We start from the raw sequence: 19937 nt of genomic DNA on the forward strand, positions 1-19937 counted from the left end.
GTTCTCCTGCCACAGTTTGGACGGACTGTGTGGTCTCTGGTCCTTTTGCAGTCTTGAGCCTTTTCTTTACTTCTCTCTTGCGTTGCAGCCCATGTTTCTTAGCTCTAGTGTCATCCTTTCTCATGGTCAGTTTCCTTGTTTGCACTCACTACATTCTCCAGTTGATTCCAGAGAAAAGGTATGTTGTAAGTGTATTTTTTTAATCCTTGACTGAAAATGTTTTCTTCTGCCCTCTCAGTTAATTGATTATTTGTCTTGACATTAGCACCTCTGCTGAAAATCATTCTTTTGAAATTTGGAAAATATTGTGCCACTTTATTCTTCCCATAATCAAATTCATAAAATATTGTTTAGTCATTTCTTTCTCCATTTTATCTACTTATATCTTCTCCTGGGGTTTTTACTATTCCTTTGCTATTCATGTTTGCACTTTGTTTTTGTGAAGACAGGAGCAAAGATCAAATTAAGATCCATTAATTAAGCCTTCTATGTTTTGCTAGAAACAGAAACTAGAAATTGAAACATTACTAGAAAAATGAAATGTTAAAGAGACATACAAAATGTAAACTGCAATTTGTTGTTTTTTTATTCCAAGTAACAAAATTAAGCCAATCCTGTATTCATCTTGTCATACTGCATCCATGGACCACAATTTCAGTGCATCGGTATAGGCTGCCTTCCCCAACATTTTTTGCTGTATCTCTGAGGTTCTTCCTGAGATCCTTTCCTTGCTTGCCTTTAGAAATTAGAATTTCCTTTAGTGGGTTTGCTGGTGGAAAATTTTTAGTTTCATTTGTCTTTATTTTATTTGGATTATTGTGAGAAATTTTTGGTGAGTACAGAATTTTTTTTCCAGCAACTTGAAAATATCTTCCCAATGTCTTTCTGAGAAGTTACTTGTTTAATTGTTGTTAAAGGCTACATGAATGTATCTTTATTTAAAGTGTTATTGATTAACCTAAATGTCTTCTTGTGTTTTTCTCTTAAAGGGAATACAGTGAGTAACCTGATCATGATTATACCTCCAATGTTCGGTGCAATTCAGAGTGTTAGAGACGGTCTGGAAAAACGGTACATTGCTTCTTATTTAGCACTCACAGGTAAGTATAACACTATTCAAATGGGCCAGTTTTCTCATTCATTTCTAAAAGCAGTTTTCAATTTTGTGTTGTTACATAACTTGAATATATTCTGAAACTTCTTAGTTAAAACTCCAGAAACTTTGCCGGTGATTGAACTACATTTTGATTAAAATGTTTTAGAAATTACAAAATATTTTAAGCATATAAAAAAAAGTAGAGATAATATAACAAATATACCCACATTTCTTACTACCCAGTTTTGTCAGGTCCTAACAATTTATAATATTTGTTTCAGACCTTTTTCTTTTTTAAGGAAATTACTACAGATAAAATTGAAACTCCTTTGTATTCCTCCCTGATTATATGCCCCTCAGCCTCCCAGCCCATCCCCTAAGAGCGAACCTCAATCTTGAATTTGATGCTTATCATTTTCTCATGTTTTCATGTTTATACTATGTATGTATATATCCTTAAAAGTATACATAGTATGGTTTTGCATAGTTTTCAACTTTTTGGAAAGGATACCATCCAACCTTTTGTGACTTACGTATATTCTACTTGTCTGTGAGGTGGTGGACTATGTCTTAATCATCTCTGTGTCCCCATTGTCTGGCAGTTTAGTGTTCCTCAATAAGTACTGGGTGGATGGGTAAACCACCTATACCAGGGTGTAACATAGTGAAATCACTTCTGTCTTCTGTCATGTTCTTGCATCATCATAATAAATAAAAAATGTCAAATAAAGTGGATTCTTTCTAGTAGTTTCGTTTTTAAATTTTCTTTTCTGTTTTTTTTTTTTTTTGTGTGTGTGTGTGTGCGCAGTGGTACAATCTCGGCTCACTGCAGCCTCAACCTCCCAGGTATAAGCGATCCTCCTACCTCAGCCTCCCAAGTAGCTGGGACCACAGGCGTATGCCACCATGCCTGGCTAATTTTTGTATTTTTTTGTAGAGACAGGATTTTGCCATGTTGCCCAGGCTAATCTCAAACTCCTGAGATCAAGCAACCCTCCTGCCCTGGCCTCCCAGAGTGCTGGGATTATAGGTGTGTGTGCTACTGTGCCTGGCCCTATTTCTTTCTTATAACTCTCTAAAGGCTCTTTCTTTTTTTTTTTTTTTTAAGCTCATGGTGAGTATTTCCACATTACAGAAAGGACTTCTAATTATCCCAAAACTGTAAGCTATAGTGAATCATGTCAGATTCTACCTTAGATTATTTATTAGATATGAGAGACTTTAATTTCAGAATCTGTTGCTCATATGTATTTTAAGAAAGTTACTTGATTTATCTTCAAAAGGAAGACTTGTCTACAAACTTATCCCTTTGCTTTTTTTCTGGGGTGTTTTCATAATGTTCATAAAACATGGACAAATCACACTCTGTAACAACAATAAGAATTAAAAGACCTGAGGGACTTCCAATTGCCCTAGGATAATGGTAGCCTCCTAAGTTAGAGTTTGTCCACTTATTCTCCCAGAAAAACATACAGATTAATAAGGAAAACAAATGAAACTACATGCAGCCCACACTTTCAGCCTTACTAGGAGAAAGAATATTATGAACTTCAATTTATTTTAAGATAAGAAATAAACACCAAATTCCAACAGAACTGTTTTCAGTGTTTCAGACTTGGAGATGTTTGAAAAACTATATGGAAAAGAGAAGAGAGGACTCAAGGGCCTAATTCTGACAAAATTAGCAATAGAAAGATAAAACTTCACAATAAAGGCAGAATCTATGAAAGCAGTCTAAGATCTGTTAGGTCACAGTACTGTCTAAAGGTAAAAGACTTGAAAGTGTGTCAGACCTAAGGTGGCAGTTTTGGAAAGGCATCACTTCTGGGAAAGAGATGAGTAGAAAGGGGGAAGTGCTCTTTGGAGATGTGTTAGTGAAAGGAAAGAAGAAAGTTGGGGGGAATTAAGATCCTACTGAAACAAAGAGTTACAAAACACATCAACCTCTTCTCCCTTCACTGCTCCCCCAAATATTACATGTTTTGTATATATATATATATGAAACCTCACTATTCTGACCGAAGTGGCCAGTCTTCAGTTAGGAATCTTGTAAGCCACTTAAAATCTTTACTCTCTCTATAAAATAGACCCCCCAAAATGCAGCCTATTTCCATACAAAATTAGGGTAAAAAGAAAACAGAAAATGAGAATCAAAACCATTTGGCTGATAGAATTTCTTCCCCACAACAAACTATGAAACAGAAGGAAGATGTAATACAATACTCCTAACTGAATTAAATAGCCTCAAACAACGAAATGAATCAAAAATTTAAAAACTAATAACAGAAATCACTCCATTCCTCCCCTCAAAAAAGATGAAACAAAATTAGAATTCATTGAACTTAATAAAGAAATTAAGAGTAAATTACAGTGTGCTTGAGGGAAAGTAGAGTCTACTGAATATTTAATAAGGACTGTTGTAGAAAGTCAGAGAAATAAGCAAGAAAATCAAAAGGAGATAAAGAAATAAAAAAGGTCAGAGAGAAAATGATTGAAATGGAAGACAGGCAAAAAAGATCCAATGTGCATATAATTGAAGTCCCTAGGTAACATGGAGGGGAACCAATGAAACATAATTATGTTTAAAATTATCATTCAAGACAACTTTCTGGAAATGAAAAAAGACTTTAATATGTATATTGAAAGGTCCAATTTTGCCTGGTAAACTGACTTAGAATGATCAATTTTGAGATACAGCCTAGTAAAACTATTGGATTGTAAAAATGAACTTATTCTCAAAACTCTTGAAAATAAGCCTTGATTACTTACAAAGGACCAAAAATTAAACCGGCATCAGACGTTATCAGTAATATACAAAGAAAATACCAGTGGAGCAGCGTTTTCTAAAAAGTGAAGAGGAAGTATAAGCCAAGGATTTTATATTCCAACCAGGTTGTTCTCCAGGTGCTCTAGTTATAGAAAAACAATTTTAAACCTGCAAATACTCATGAATACTGTACACATGACTCCTTCCTGATGAATCCACTGTTACTGCACTGTTCAATTTAGTAGCTGCTAGTCACATGTTGCAATTTAAATTAATTACAGTTAAATAAAATGTAAAATTCAGTTCCTTTGTCACTCTAGCCACATTTCAAGTGCTCAATACCCACATATGGCTTGTGACTACTATATTGGGCAGTGCAGATATAGAACATCTTCATTATTGCAGAAAGTTCTACCAGCCACATTGTACTAGAATGTCCATCCAGTCATAAGAATACTGAAAAAGGCTTAATGCAAAAATAATTCCTAAAACAACAACAAAACATCCTGTATTAGTTTGTTTCCATGCTGCTGATAAAGACATACCCAAGACTAGGAAGAAAAACAGGTTTACTGGACTTACAGTTCCACATGGCTGGGGAATCATGACCTTACAGTCAGGGCAGAAAGCAAGGTGGAGCAAGTCACTTCTTACATGGATGGTGGCAGGTAAAGAGAGAGCTTGTGCAGGGAAACTCCCATTTTCTAAAACCATCAGCTCTTGTGAGACTTATTCACTATCATGAGAACAGCATGGGAAAGACTCACCCCCATAATTCAATCACCTCCCACCGGGTTCCTCCCATGATACATGGGAATTGTGTGAGTTATAATTCAGGATGAGATTTGGGTGGGGACACAGCAAACTGTATCGCACCCCTTTCCTAAATATCAAAAGAATTTATCTTAAAGAGTGAAAAAGGGCCAGGCACAGTATCTCATGCCTGTAATCTCAGTACTTTGGGAGGCCAAAGCAGGTGGATTGAGTGAGCCCAGGCATTCAAGACTAGCCTGGACATCATAGTGAGACCCTGTCTCTTTAAAAAAAGAAAAGAAAAGAAAGAAAAAAGAAAAAAAGTGAAAAAAAGACACATTGCTTAGGGAAAGATGGTAAATATAAAATAAAACATGATAATTATAATAAAACAACATGATAGAGTTGTTTAACTTAACTATAAAAAAAAGAGATACATTTCATCAAGCCTGGGCAACATAGTGAGCCCTTGTCTCTACAGAAAATTAGTCAGGCATGGTGGCACATGCCTGTAGTCCCAGCTACTCAGGAGGCTGAGGTGAGAGGATTGCTTGAGCCTAGGAGGTCATGGCTGCAGTAAGCCAAGATTTCACCACTGCATTCCTGCCTGGGTGACAGAGTGAGACCCTGTCTCAAAAAAAAAAAAAGATTTTCAAATTGGCTCACAAAGCAAAAGCAAGACCCAAGTTTATGCTATATGCAAAAGATACACCTAAAACAAAGTGATTCAGAAAAGTTTGACATCATATAAAGTAGAATTCCCTTCAAAAAGCATTATTAATGCCTCTTATTAATGTCTCTGTAACAAATAATATAGCCACCACTTTTATATGGCAGAAATTGTGGGGGGGTACAAGAAGAAATAAAAACATATAAATAATAGAAGATTTTATGTCACACTTGGTACAAGAGAAGTCAAGTGACCAAAAAAACCAAAAACCAAAAACAATATTAAAAGACCTAAGCAACACAACTAATAAGTCAGATCTTAAAGATTTATGCTGAACATTACATCCTGATAATAGAGACTACACCCCCTTCTCGAGTGCACATAGAATGTTCATAAAAACAAAGAAAACATGATGGATATAGTAATTACCCTAATCTGATCACTATACATTGTATGTATCAAAACATCACTATGTACTCCATGAATATGTACAATTATTTGTCAATTAAAAAATAAAATTTTAAAAATTCCAAAAAAACCCCAAAGAAAATAGTAATGTCCATGAAGTAGAAATATTAAAACAACATTCTGTGATCACAGTGCATCTACACTAGAAATCAACAACTAAATCAAACTAGAAAAAGGCTTCTATTTGAAATTATAGACTCTTCTATTAATTGTTGGTTAAAAGGGAAAATGGAAACTGAATGATGGAATTTCTGAAATATATTTGCAATGAAAACTCTGCATATCAGAATCTATGGGGATTTATTTCAAACAGCCATCAAGGATACTTCATAGACTTAAACACTTAATGAAAATAAAAGAGAAAATTTGAAAGAAGAAAATTTAATTAAAGTTCAACTCAAAAGGTAATTAAACAAGACAACAAAGTAAACCAAATGAACATTAAAAGGAGGAAATTATCAAGATAAAAGCAGAAATTAACAAAATAGGACAGAAACCAGTTGTACCAAGAAAAAAATAACATAAATGACTCTAATAAAAATACCAATAAGCTTTTTTATCCCCTTGAATTAGACAAGTTGATAGTAAAGTCTATATGAAAAAATGAACATGCAAGGATATCTAGGAAATCCCTAAAAACTAGGAGAGTCCTAGGGGGCTACTAGCCCTACCAGATATGAAAACAAACTGTAAAACCTGCACAATTAGAATAGTATAGCACTGATATTCCAGTAGACCATACAGTGGAGTTTTTAAAAAGTGCAGAAATAGACCCAAACCTATATTGGGGTTTAGTATTAATAAAGATGGCATCTCTAGTCACTGGGGCAAATATGATGTGTTTTAATAAATGATGCTGAGGAAAAGAATTGGATATGTGCGTTATACATCAGAATAAATTCTAAATTGATAAGAAGCCTAAAAGTAAAAATAAAAGTCTTACAACTACTAGGAGAAAACGTGTGTGCATTCTTACATGGGGAAGAATCTTTGGGGAAAGACTTTCTGTGATTCAAAATCCAAGTATAAGAAAGGAAAAGGTTGACAAATTATGTAAAAATAAAAAAAAAAACTTCTGTTATGTAACATTTACATTGCATTAAAAAATAAAGCCACTTTTGTATGACAAAAAATAGCATAAGCAAACTCAAAAGCAAAAGGCCACATGGTAAAATTATTTGCAATACACATCACAAGAAAAGGTTTAATATCCCCAATACAATTTTTCTTTTCTTTTTTTTTTTTTTTTAGACACAGTCTCACTCTGTCACCCAGGCTGTAGTGCAGTGAGACAATCTTTGCTCACCGTACCCTCTCCCTCCTGGGTTCAAGCAGTTCTCCTGCCTCAGCCTCCCGAGTAGCTGGGATTACAGAGTGCTCCAGTATGCCCAGCTAATTTTTGTATTTTTAGTAGAGATGGAGTTTCTCTACCATGTTGGCCAGGCTGGTCTTGAACTCCTGACCTCAAGTGATCTGCCCCCCTCAGCTTCCCAAAATGTTGGTATTACAGGCGTGAGCTACCGTGCCCGGCCAATAATTTTAAGCATTGAATTATAAAAGGATGAAAAATTCAATAGGAAAAAGTGGTAAGGACAGAAAATTCTCCAAGAAAGATATAAAAAATAGCTCACAAGTATAAGAAAAAATATTCAGCTTAATAAGAGAAATGCAAATGAAAACTACACTGATATATTATTTCTCATTTATTAGATGGGCAAAATGTCAAGACTCTTGACAACACACTATTTTGGCAAGGCTGTAGGAGACATAGGCCTTCTTCATGCATTGCTGCTGAGAACACAAAAGTTTTTGAAGCTGAATTTGGCAATATGTGACAACTATATATGCATTTATCCTTTGACCCAACAATCACACTTTTAAGAATTTTCTGTGAAGATATGCCATCAACAGTTCAAAATTAAATGTACACAAGGTTACTGCAGTATTATTTGTAATTACAAAATAATGTGAACAAACTTACGAAAATTGGTTGAATAAACTGGTGTATGTACATCATAAGTACTATGAAGATGTAGAAAGGATGAGAAATGTCCCTGAACTGATATGGATATGTTAAGTAAGTAAAAGATGAGAATGTAAAATAATATATATGGTATACAACTTTTTTGCTAGTAAAAAGAAAATATACACATTACTTATTTTTTCAAGAAGAAATAAGATGAACCAGAAAATAATGAAATGGTCTACTGCAGAGGGTGGATAGAAACGGTGTGGAAAAGACAGAGGAGAGATGACACTTCTAAGTATGTATGTTTGTATTTTTATTTCAGAATTATGTTACTATTTCACATATTCAAAAATGTAACTAGGTTATCCAGACTAAATCTGAGTAACTTTTGAAATAGTATTCTCATTACATATCCCCAGTCTGAAAACAAAAGAAAACCTCGCTATGCTACGTTTATTTACTATATGTTTATTGTTGGTAGTGGTATGGGTATAGCAATTCTGAAGCTGTCTTTGTATGCATTTTAGGATTTTGTTTTTTGGGGTTGTTTGTCGTGGTTGTTTTGAGACAGGTTCTTACTCTGCCACCCAGGCTGGAATGCAATGGTGCAATCATGGCTCTCTACAGCCTTGACCTCAGGGCTCAAGCAATCCTCCCACCTTGGTCTTCCTAGTAGTTGGGACTACAAGCATGCACCACCATGCCTGGTTAATTTTTGTATTTTTTTGTAGAGATGGGGTTTCACCATATTGCCCAGGCTGGTTTGGAACTCCTGGGTTCAAACGATCCACCCACGATGGCCTCTCAAAATGCTGAGATTACAGGCTTGACCCATTGCATTAGAAAAGCAAATCAAAAACATTTTTTTGAGATCAGGGTCTTGCTCTGTCACCTAGGCTGGAATGCAATGGTGTTATCACGGCTTACTGCAGCCTCAACCTCCCAGGCTGAAGCAATCCTCCTACCTCAGCCTCTGAAGTAGCTGGGAGTACAGGTGTGTACCACTACACCCAGCTTATTTATTTATTTATTGGTAGAAACCGGTCTCCCTGTGTTGCCCAGGCTGGTCTTGAATTCCTGGCCTCAAGAAGTCTTCGTGCTTCAGCCTCCCAGTGTGTTCAGATTACAGGCATGAGCCAGCGTGTCTGGCCTTGAAAAACTATATTGATATTGTTAGGAGCTAGGATTCTCATTGTGGAAGAAGGGAGATACAGATTTGGATGAGCAAGGCAAGGAAAAAACCCTGTGGTACTGGATTGGAGTTAGAGGTATCAGCATGTTTTTGTTTGTTTGTTTGTTTAATTGATTTCAAATGCTCTATAGTCTGAAAGGGCCTGGGAGCAATGACTGCTTAGTAGCAATGAACATACCTATTAATAGTGCTAGGCTTTGGTTTTTAAGTCTTTCTGCATTGAAAGGAACCAAAACTTCTTGGAGAAGTGGCCAATTTTTGGGCTAAGGCAGAGAAAGTACAAGATAAGCTTGGAACATCTTGTCAGAAAGTAAGAAAGTGCTAAAAAGCATATCATGTCAAAGTGACACAGAAGGCAGTTTGGCCAAAGCAGGACAATCTGAACTTAATCTGAAAAATAACAGTAATAGATTTTAACATGTGGTATAAAAAAAAATCCATGAGTTCCTATGATTCTAAAATACAAACCAATGGGGTGAGAAGAGAAAGCTTAAAAAAAGTAGAATGCCAACTAATACATGTAAACAGAATGATAAAATAACTGATTCAGGCAAGAGTCATCAGTGAATATAAAACTATTGGGTCAGAGTGTTTGGTCAACAAGATAATTACAGCTTCACAGTATCTCCTCACAGATTACTCATTATTTACAAAGGGAAGAATGTTAACAGTGGGGAAATCATCTTGTTTTCAAGTAATCAAAGTTAACAGCATTAATAATGGTACATTCAGCCTGGGCAACAGAGTGAGACCTTGTCTCTGCAAAACAGAAATCTTTTAAATTAGAAAGGCATGCTGGTGCATGCCTGTAGTCTCAACTACTCAGAAGGCTGAGGCAGGAGGATTCCTTGAGTCAAGGAGGTAGAGGCTGCACTGAGCCAGGATTGTGCCTCTGTACTCCAGCCTGGGTGACAGAGTGAGATGCTATCTCTAAATACAAACAAAAACAAAGGTACAAACTGACAGCAGGTTCTTCCTGGTGTGATATACTGAAAAGGAAATATCATTATACAGTATTATTGCCAAAAGTGCTGAATGAAATTAAGAGAACATAACCAGAAAAAAAAAATTGAAGAGCCATTTATAAAACAACTGTCCTGTGTGCTTCTAAAATGTTAGTGTCATGAAAAACAAATAATTCATCTTGAATTGTTCCAGATTAAAAGAGACATGACAGCTAAATGCAATATGTAATCACAGATTAGATTCTGGGTTGGGGCATGAGGGGAAGAAGCTCTAAAGGACAATATTGGGTGAATCAGCGAAAGTTACGTAAGGACTTTATAATAGATAATAATACTACATTAATGATACATTTCTTGAATTTGCTTATTATAATATGATCATGTAAGAGAATGTCCATGCTTAGGAGATACATGCTAAAGTATTTAGGGGTAAAGGGTCATGCTCTCTGCAACTTACTTTCAAATTGTTGAGCAAAATAACAATGTGTTTATTGCTTTATTTTATATACTTAATTTTTTTTTTAAAATAGAGATGGGGGTCTCACTATGTTGGCCTAGGTTGGTCTTGAACTCCTGGCCTTAAGCAATCCTCCCACCTCGGCCTCCCAAAGTGCTAGGATTACAGGCATGAGACACTGCACCCAGCCAACTTTTTAAATATATTGAGAGAGAAAGATAAAATGCAAGATGTTAATAATGAGTAAACCTAATTTAAGGGTTTTTGGGAGTTCATTGTAATACTTTTGTAACTTTTTTTTCTAAATGGGAAATGGGTTAAATATTTTTAAAATAAAATGTTTAATTGTTTTAAAAGAATTGTTGAACATTTTAAAAGATTTATTGGTATACTATAATCAACTATAAGTATATATAGACAATACTATGTATAGTCTATAGTATACCAAGCAACTTAACAATGAATGAGAGTTTTGGAATAAGTAAAGCTAGGAACAGAAGTGGATAGCGATTGTAGAAGTATTTTTCTGACTTAATCCTTCTCTTCCTATCCATCAACTCTGGTGATAAATGACTTCTTCCTCTGTGCTACTTCTATACCTTATTCTTACTTTTTGGATTGCACTTATATCACTGTATGTGGTACTGTCATAATGTTTTTAAGTATCTGTCCCTTCTATAAGACGAAGCTTCCTAAAAGTAGGGTTGAGTTTTATTCTTCTGGATTTTCTGCATTCAGCAATACCTGGTGCAAACTAAACACATGAGAATATTCGATGGATGAGTGAATGAAATAATGAATCCTTTATTTTAAACACCTCTAAACATTAGGCAAACTTTGCTAAAACTTCTTTTCTTATATTCTTGTTTGAATTTTACACTGAATTAAGTCTCCCCACCAAATCTGTGTGTGTATACACACACACACACACACACATACACAGAAAGCAGGGAAGAGAAGGGGAGAAGAGAAACACAACTTTACCTGGAAACAGAGATTTTATTTCAAATAAAGAATATTTGCCAAATACCGTAACAAGATTTTCAGTTTTTTGTTTTTTGACAAAAACCCATAACAACTCCTTAACTGATATGCACTTAGTTGTTGGTGTTGAAAGAGATTTTGTAGAAAGAAGTGGGAATTTTGGCTTTGTGGAGAAATATTTCAGGAACAGACAATAATGTATGAGATTTCTGGTTTAGAGCATAGATCCACTAAGAATTCAGTCATTTTAAAATTTATTTGAGCCGGGCACAGTGGCTCATGCCTGTAATCCCAGCACTTTGGGAGGCCGAGGTGGGCAGATCACAAGGTCAGGATATCGAGATCATCCTGGCTAACACGGTGAAACCCAGTCTCTACTAAAAAATTCAAAAACTTAACCAGGTGTGGTGGTGGGCGCCTGTAGTCCCAGCTACTCGGGAGGCTGAGGCAGGAGAATGGCGTGAACCCAGGAGGCAGAGCTTGCAGTGAGCAGAGATCGCGCCACTGCACTCCAGCCTGGGCGACAGAGCGAGACTCCGTCTCAAAAAAATAAAAAATAAAAAAAATTATTTGAAAAATATTTACTGAGTATCTATTATGTGCTAGTTATAATTCTCAAAACCAATGTTCATTGGAGCTTATAGTGTAGCATGGGAGACAGAAATTAATTAGATAATTTTAATTTTTATTATGTTTTGAGACAGAGTCTTGCAGTATAATTTGAAGTCAGGCAATATGATGCCTCCAGCCTGTTCTTTTCACTTGAGGCAATATGATGCCTCAGCCTTGTTCTTTTCTCTTTCACTTAGCATTGCTTTGGCTATTCTGGCTCTTTTTTGATTTCGTATGAACTTTAGAATAGGTTTTTTCTAACTTTGTGGAAAATGACGATATTTTGATAGGGATTTCATTGAACCTGTAGATTGATTTGGGCAGTATGAACATTTTAATGATATTAATTCTTCCAATCCATGAACATGGGATGTTTTTCCATTTGTTTCCAATTTCTTTCATTAGTGTTTTGTAATTTTCCTTGTAGGGCTCTTTTATCTCCTTAGTTAAATATATTTCTAGATATTTTATTATTATCATTATCATTATTATTATTATTTAACTATTGTAAATGGGATTGCCTTCCTGATTTGGCCCTCCAATAGATCATTGTAGGTTTATAGAAATACTATTGATTTATGTACATTGATTTTGTATCCTGAAACTTTACTGAATTCGTTGATCAAATCTAAGAGTTTTTTTGGTGGAGTCTTTAGAATTGTCTGGATATAAGATCATATAGTCAGCAAACAGGGCTAATTTGACTTCTTCTTTTCCAATTTGGATGTCTTTTATTTTTTTCTTTTGCCTGATTGCTCTGGCTAGAACTTCCATACTATATTGAATAAGAGTGGTGAAAGTGGGCATCCTTGTCTTGTTCCAGTTCTTAGAGGGACTGCTTTCAACTTTTCCCCATTAAGTATAATATTGGCTATGGATTTGTTGTATATGGCCTTTATTATGTCGATATATGTTCCTTCTATGCCTTGTTGAGGACTTTTGTTATGAAAGGATGTTGAGTTTTAATGGATACTTTTTTTGCATCTATTAAGATGATCATATGGTTTTTGTTCTTCATTCTTATGTGATTATTTGCATTTATTGATTTGCATATTTTGATTTTTGTATTTGCATATGTTTTTTTCCATAATCTCACAATTTATTCATTTGCTTATTTGAGCAACAAATAAACAAAAGTGCACGCCTTACTATGAGCATGTTCCAAGACTCACTATCCAGAAATGAAAGCCTCTGACTGATTCCCTTCCAATCCTTTTCTCAATGAAATACTAATAATAATTTAAAAATCAGATTATTTACAGTTTTGGATTTTCCTTTTCACTTAATATATCACAAACCTTTTCCCAGGTTATCAAATAATATTCCAAGCTATAATTTTAACAGCTGCATAACATCACATCACATGAATTTACACTAATTTATTAAACCATTCTACTTGGGACACAAGAGATGATCAATTTTTTAATATTATCAGTAATGTTGCATCTAATATTCTTTGGCTGCATACCTGATTATCTTTGGAAAAATTCCCTAGAATTCTGATTGTTTAGATCAAAAGTCTTACATATTTTTAAGTTTCTACATACACAATTGTTCTACATCGCAATTGCTTTATTTATTTATTTATTTATTTATTTATTTTTTATTATTATTATACTTTAAGTTCTAGGGTACATGTGCATAACGTGCAGGTTTGTTACATATGTATACTTGTGCCATGTTGCTGTGCTGCACCCATCAACTCGTCAGCACTCATCAACTCGTCATTTACTTCAGGTATAACTCCCAATGCAATCCCTCCCCACTCCTCCCTCCCCATGATAGGCCCCGGTGTGTGATGTTCCCCTTCCTGAGTCCAAGTGATCTCATTGTTCAGTTCCCACCTATGAGTGAGAACATGTGGTGTTTGGTTTTCTGTTCTTGTGATAGTTTGCTAAGAATGATGGTTTCCAGCTGCATCCATGTCCCTACAAAGGACACAAACTCATCCTTTTTTATGGCTGCATAGGATTCCATGGTGTATATGTGCCACATTTTCTTAATCCAGTCTGTCACTGATGGACATTTGGGTCGATTCCAAGTCTTTGCTATTGTGAATAGTGCCGCAGTAAACATACGTGTGCATGTGTCTTTATAGCAGCATGATTTATAATCCTTTGGGTATATACCCAGTAATGGGATGGCTGGGTCATATGGTACATCTAGTTCTAGATCCTTGAGGAATCGCCATACTGTTTTCCATAATGGTTGAGCTAGTTTACAATCCCACCAACAGTGTAAAAGTGTTCCTATTTCTCCACATCCTCTCCAGCACCTGTTGTTTCCTGACTTTTTAATGATCGCCATTCTAACTGGTGTGAGATGGTATCTCATTGTGGTTTTGATTTGCATTTCTCTGATGGCCAGTGATGATGAGCAGTTTTTCATGTGTCTGTTGGCTGTATGAATGTCTTCTTTTGAGAAATGTCTGTTCATATCCTTTGCCCACTTTTTGATGGGGTTGTTTGTTTTTTTCTTGTAAATTTGTCTGAGTTCTTTGTAGGTTCTGGATATTAGCCCTTTGTCAGATGAGTAGATTGCAAAAATTTTCTCCCATTCTGTAGGTTGCCTGTTCACTCTGATGGTAGTTTCTTTTGCTGTGCAGAAGCTCTTTAATTTAATGAGATCCCATTTGTCAATTTTGGCTTTTGTTGCCGTTGCTTTTGGTGTTTTAGACATGAAGTCTTTGCCCATGCCTATGTCCTGAATGGTACTACCTAGGTTTTCCTCTAGGGTTTTTATGGTATTAGGTCTAACATTTAAGTCTCTAAGCCATCTTGAATTAATTTTCGTATAAGGAGTAAGGAAAGGATCCAGTTTCAGCTTTCTACTTATGGCTAGCCAATTTTCCCAGCACCATTTATTAAATAGGGAATCCTTTCCCCATTTCTTGTTTCTCTCAGATTTGTCAAAGATCCGATGGCTGTAGATGTGTGGTATTATTTCTGAGGACTCTGTTCTGTTCCATTGGTCTATATCTCTGTTTTGGTACCAGTACCATGCTGTTTTGGTTACTGTAGCCTTGTAGTATAGTTTGAAGTCAGGTAGCGTGATGCCTCCAGCTTTGTTCTTTTGACTTAGGATTGTCTTGGTGATGTGGGCTCTTTTTTGGTTCCATATGAACTTTAAAGCAGTTTTTTCCAATTTTGTGAAGAAACTCATTGGTAGCTTGATGGGGATGGTATTTAATCTATAAATAACCTTGGGCAGTATGGCCATTTTAACGATATTGATTCTTCCTATCCATGAGCATGGTATGTTCTTCCATTTGTTTGTGTCCTCTTTTATTTCACTGAGCAGTGGTTCTCCTTGAAGAGGTCCTTTACATCCCTTGTAAGTTGGATTCCTAGATATTTTATTCTCTTTGAAGCGATTGTGAATGGAAGTTCATTCATGATTTGGCTGTTTGTCTGTTACTGGTGTATAAGAATGCTTGTGATTTTTGCACATTAATTTTGTATCCTGAGACTTTGCTGAAGTTGCTTATCAGCTTAAGGAGATTTTGGGCTGAGACAATGGGGTTTTCTAAATATACAATCATGTCATCTGCAAAGAGGGACAATTTGACTTCTTCTTTTCCTAACTGAATACCCTTGACTTCTTTCTCTTGCCTGATTGCCCTAGCCAGAACTTCTAACACTATGTTGAATAGGAGTGGTGAGAGAGGGCATCCCTGTCTTGTGCCAGTTTTCAAAGGGAATTTTTCCAGTTTTTGCTCATTCAGTATGATATTGGCTGTGGGTTTGTCATAAATAGCTCTTATTATTTTGAGGTACGTTCCATCAATACCGAATTTATTGAGCGTTTTTAGCATGAATGGCTGTTGAATTTTGTCAAAAGCCTTTTCTGCATCTATTGAGATAGTCATGTGGTTCTTGTCTTTGGTTCTGTTTATATGCTGGATTATGTTTATTGACTTGCGAATGTTGAACCAGCCTTGCATCCCAGGGATGAAGCCTGCTTGATCATGGTGGATAAGCTTTTTGATGTGCTGCTGAATCCGGTTTGCCAGTATTTTATTGAGGATTTTTGCATCGATGTTCATCAGGGATATTGGTCTAAAATTCTCTTTTTTTGTTGTGTCTCTGCCAGGCTTTGGTACCAGGATGATGTTGGCCTCATAAAATGAGTTAGGGAGGATTCCCTCTTTTTCTATTGATTGGAATAGTTTCAGAAGGAATGGTACCAGCTCCTCGTTGTACCTCTGGTAGAATTCAGCTGTGAATCCATCTGGTCCTGGACTTTTTTTCGTTGGTAGGCTATTAATTATTGCCTCAATTTCAGAGCCTGCTATTGGTCTATTCAGGGATTCAACTTCTTCCTGGTTTAGTCTTGGAAGAGTGTAAGTGTCCAGGAAATTATCCATTTCTTCTAGATTTTCTAGTTTATTTGCGTAGAGGTGTTTATAGTATTCTCTGATGGTAGTTTGTATTTCTGTGGGGTCGGTGGTGATATCCCCTTTATCATTTTTTATTGCGTCTATTTGATTCTTCTCTCTTTTCTTCTTTATTAGTCTTGCTAGTGGTCTGTCAATTTTGTTGATCTTTTCAAAAGACCAACTCCTGGATTCCTTGATTTTTTGGAGGGTTTTTTGTGTCTCTATCTCCTTCAGTTCTGCTCTGATCTTAGTTATTTCTTGCCTTCTGCTAGCTTTTGAATGTGTTTGCTCTTGCTTCTCTAGTTCTTTTAATTGTGATGTTAGAGTGTCAATTTTAGATCTTTCCAGCTTTCTCTTGTGGGCATTTAGTGCTATACATTTCCCTCTACACACTGCTTTAAATGTGTCCCAGAGATTCTGGTATGTTGTGTCTTTGTTCTCATTGGTTTCAAAGAACATCTTTATTTCTGCCTTCATTTCGTTATGTACCCAGTAGTCATTCAGGAGCAGGTTGTTCAGTTTCCATGTAGTTGAGCGGTTTTGATTGAGTTTTTTAGTCCTGAGTTCTAGTTTGATTGCACTGTGGTCTGAGAGACAGTTTGTTATAATTTCTGTTCTTGTACATTTGCTGAGGAGTGCTTTACTTCCAATTATGTGGTCAATTTTGGAATAAGTGCGATGTGGTGCTGAGAAGAATGTATATTCTGTTGATTTGGGGTGGAGAGTTCTATAGATGTCTATTAGGTCTGCTTGCTGCAGAGATGAGTTCAATTCCTGGATATCCTTGTTAACTTTCTGTCTCGTTGATCTGTCTAATGTTGACAGTGGAGTGTTGAAGTCTCCCATTATTATTGTATGGGAGTCTAAGTCTCTTTGTAAGTCTCTAAGAACTTGCTTTATGAATCTGGGTGCTCCTGTATTGGGTGCATATATATTTAGGATAGTTAGCACTTCCTGTTGAATTGATCCCTTTACCATTATGTAATGGCCTTCTTTGTCTCTTTTGATCTTTGATGGTTTAAAGTCTGTTTTATCAGAGACTAGTATTGCAACCCCTGCTTTTTTTTGTTCTCCATTTGCTTGGTAAATCTTCCTCCATCCCTTTATTTTGAGCCTATGTATGTCTCTGCGTGTGAGATGGGTCTCCTGAATACAGCAGACTGATGGGTCTTGACTCTTTATCCAGTTTGCCAGTCTGTGTCTTTTAATTGGAGCATTTAGTCCATTTACATTTAAGGTTAATATTGTTATGTGTGAACTTGATCCTGCCATTATGATATTAACTGGTTATTTTGCTCGTTAGTTGATGCAGTTTCTTCCTAGCCTCGATGGTCTTTACCTTTTGGCATGTTTTTGCAATGGCTGGTACCGGTTGTTCCTTTCCATGTTGAGTGCTTCCTTCAGGGTCTCTTGTAAGGCAGGCCTAGTGATGACAAAATCTCTTAAGCATTTGCTTATCTGTAAAGGATTTTATTTCTCCTTCACTTATGAAACTTAGTTTGGCTGGATATGAAATTCTGGGTTTAAAATTCTTTTCTTTAAGAATGTTGAATATTGGCCCCCACTCTCTTCTGACTTGTAGAGTTTCTGCCGAGAGATCTGCTGTTAGTCTGATGGGCTTCCCTTTGTGGGTAACCCGACCTTTCTCTCTGGCTGCCCTTAAGATTTTTTCCTTCATTTCAACTTTGGTGAATCTGGCAATTATGTGTCTTGGAGTTGCTCTTCTCGAGGAGTATCTTTGTGGCGTTCTCTGTATTTCCTGGATTTGAATGTTGGCCTGCCCTACTAGGTTGGGGAAATTCTCCTGGATGATATCCTGAAGAGTGTTTTCCAACTTGGTTCCATTTTCCCCCTCACTTTCAGGCACTCCAATCAGACGTAGATTTGGTCTTTTTACATAATCCCATACTTCTTGCAGGCTTTGTTCATTTCTTTTTCTTCTTTTTTCTTTTGGTTTCTCTTCTCGCTTCATTTCGTTCATTTGATCCTCAATCGCTGATACTCTTTCTTCCAGTTGATTGAGTCGGTTACTGAAGCTTGTGCATTTGTCACGTATTTCTCATGTCATGGTTTTCATCTCTTTCATTTCGTTTATGACCTTCTGTGCATTAATTACTGTAGCCATCAATTCTTCCACTTTTTTTTTCAAGATTTTTAGTTTCTTTGCGCTGGGTACGTAATTCCTCCTTTAGCTCTGAGAAGTTTGATGGACTGAAGCCTTCTTCTCCCATCTCGTCAAAGTCATTCTCCGTCAAGCTTTGATCCGTTGCTGGCGATGAGCTGCGCTCCTTTGCCGGGGGAGATGCGCTCTTATTTTTTGAATTTCCAGCTTTTCTGCCCTGCTTTTTCCCCATCTTTGTGGTTTTATCTGCCTCTGGTCTTTGATGATGATGGTGACGTACTGATGGTGTTTTGGTGTAGGTGTCCTTCCTGTTTGATAGTTTTCCTTCTAACAGTCAGGACCCTCAGCTGTAGGTCTGTTGGAGATTGCTTGAGGTCCACTCCAGACCCTGTTTGCCTGGGTGTCAGCAGCAGAGGCTGCAGAAGATAGAATATTGCTGAACAGCGAGTGTACCTGTCTGATTCTTGCTTTGGAGGCTTCCTCTCAGGGGTGTACTCCACCCTGTGAGGTGTGGGGTGTCAGACTGCCCCTAGTGGGGGATGTCTCCCAGTTAGGCTACTCAGGGGTCAGGGACCCACTTGAACAGGCAGTCTGTCCCTTCTCAGATCTCAACCTCTGTGTTGGGAGATCCACTGCTCTCTTCAAAGCTGTCAGACAGAGTCGTTTGCGTCTGCAGAGGTTTCTGCTGCTTTTGTTGTTGTTTATCTGTGCCCTGTCCCCAGAGGTGGAGTCTACAGAGACAGGCAGGTTTCCTTGAGCTGCTGTGAGCTCCACCCAGTTCGAGCTTCCCAGCGGCTTTGTTTACCTACTTAAGCCTCAGCAATGGTGGGCGCCCCGCCCCCAACCTTGCTGCTGCCTTGCGGTTAGATCGCAGACTGCTGTGCTAGCAATGAGGGAGGCTCCATGGGCGTGGGCCCCTCCCGGCCAGGTGTGGGATATAATCTCCTGGTGTGCCTGTTTGCTTAAAGTGCAGTATTAGGGTGGGAGTTACCCGATTTTCCAGGTGTTGTGTGTCTCAGTTCCCCTGGCTAGGAAAAGGGATTCCCTTTCCCCTTGTGCTTCCCAGGTGAGGCAATGCCTCGCCCTGCTTCAGCTCTCGCTGGTCGGGCTGCAGCAGCTGACCAGCACCGATTGTCCGGCACTCCCTAGGAGATGAACCCAGTACCTCAGTTGAAAATGCAGAAATCACTGGTCTTCTGTGTCGCTCGCGCTGGGAGTTGGAGACTGGAGCTGTTCCTATTCGGCCATCTTCGCAATTCTGTATTTGCATATGTTTAACTATCTGTGCGTCTCTGGGATAAATGCCATTTGATCATGGTGTATTATATGTTTTTGATGTGCTGTTGGATTTGATTTGTTAGTACGTTGTTGAGTTTTTTTGTGTCTATGTTCATCAGAGATATTGGTCTGTAGTTTTCTTTTTTGTTTTTGTGTGGTTGTCTGGTTTTGGTATCATGGTGATTCTGGCTTTGTAGAATTAGGAAGAATTATGTCCTCCTTGATT

At 37.1% G+C, this 19937-nt stretch overlaps 1 protein-coding gene across 2 annotated transcripts in view; it reads left to right on the plus strand.

The window, feature by feature from the left end:
* The window catches only part of ACER3 (alkaline ceramidase 3), a 169260-nt gene that overhangs the window by 65202 nt on the left and 84121 nt on the right, over positions 1–19937 (plus strand). The window contains exon 2 of one of the 2 annotated variants that reach the window (XM_050759014.1): positions 990–1100. In XM_050759014.1, coding sequence (XP_050614971.1) covers positions 990–1100 — 111 coding nt within the window. Of the gene's footprint in view, positions 1–989; positions 1101–19937 lie in introns of those variants that run through there. The other variant, XM_050759015.1, reaches the window with a different exon arrangement.

This window comes from Macaca thibetana, chromosome 14 (assembly GCF_024542745.1).
Source record: "Macaca thibetana thibetana isolate TM-01 chromosome 14, ASM2454274v1, whole genome shotgun sequence".
NCBI lineage: Eukaryota > Metazoa > Chordata > Mammalia > Primates > Cercopithecidae > Macaca > Macaca thibetana.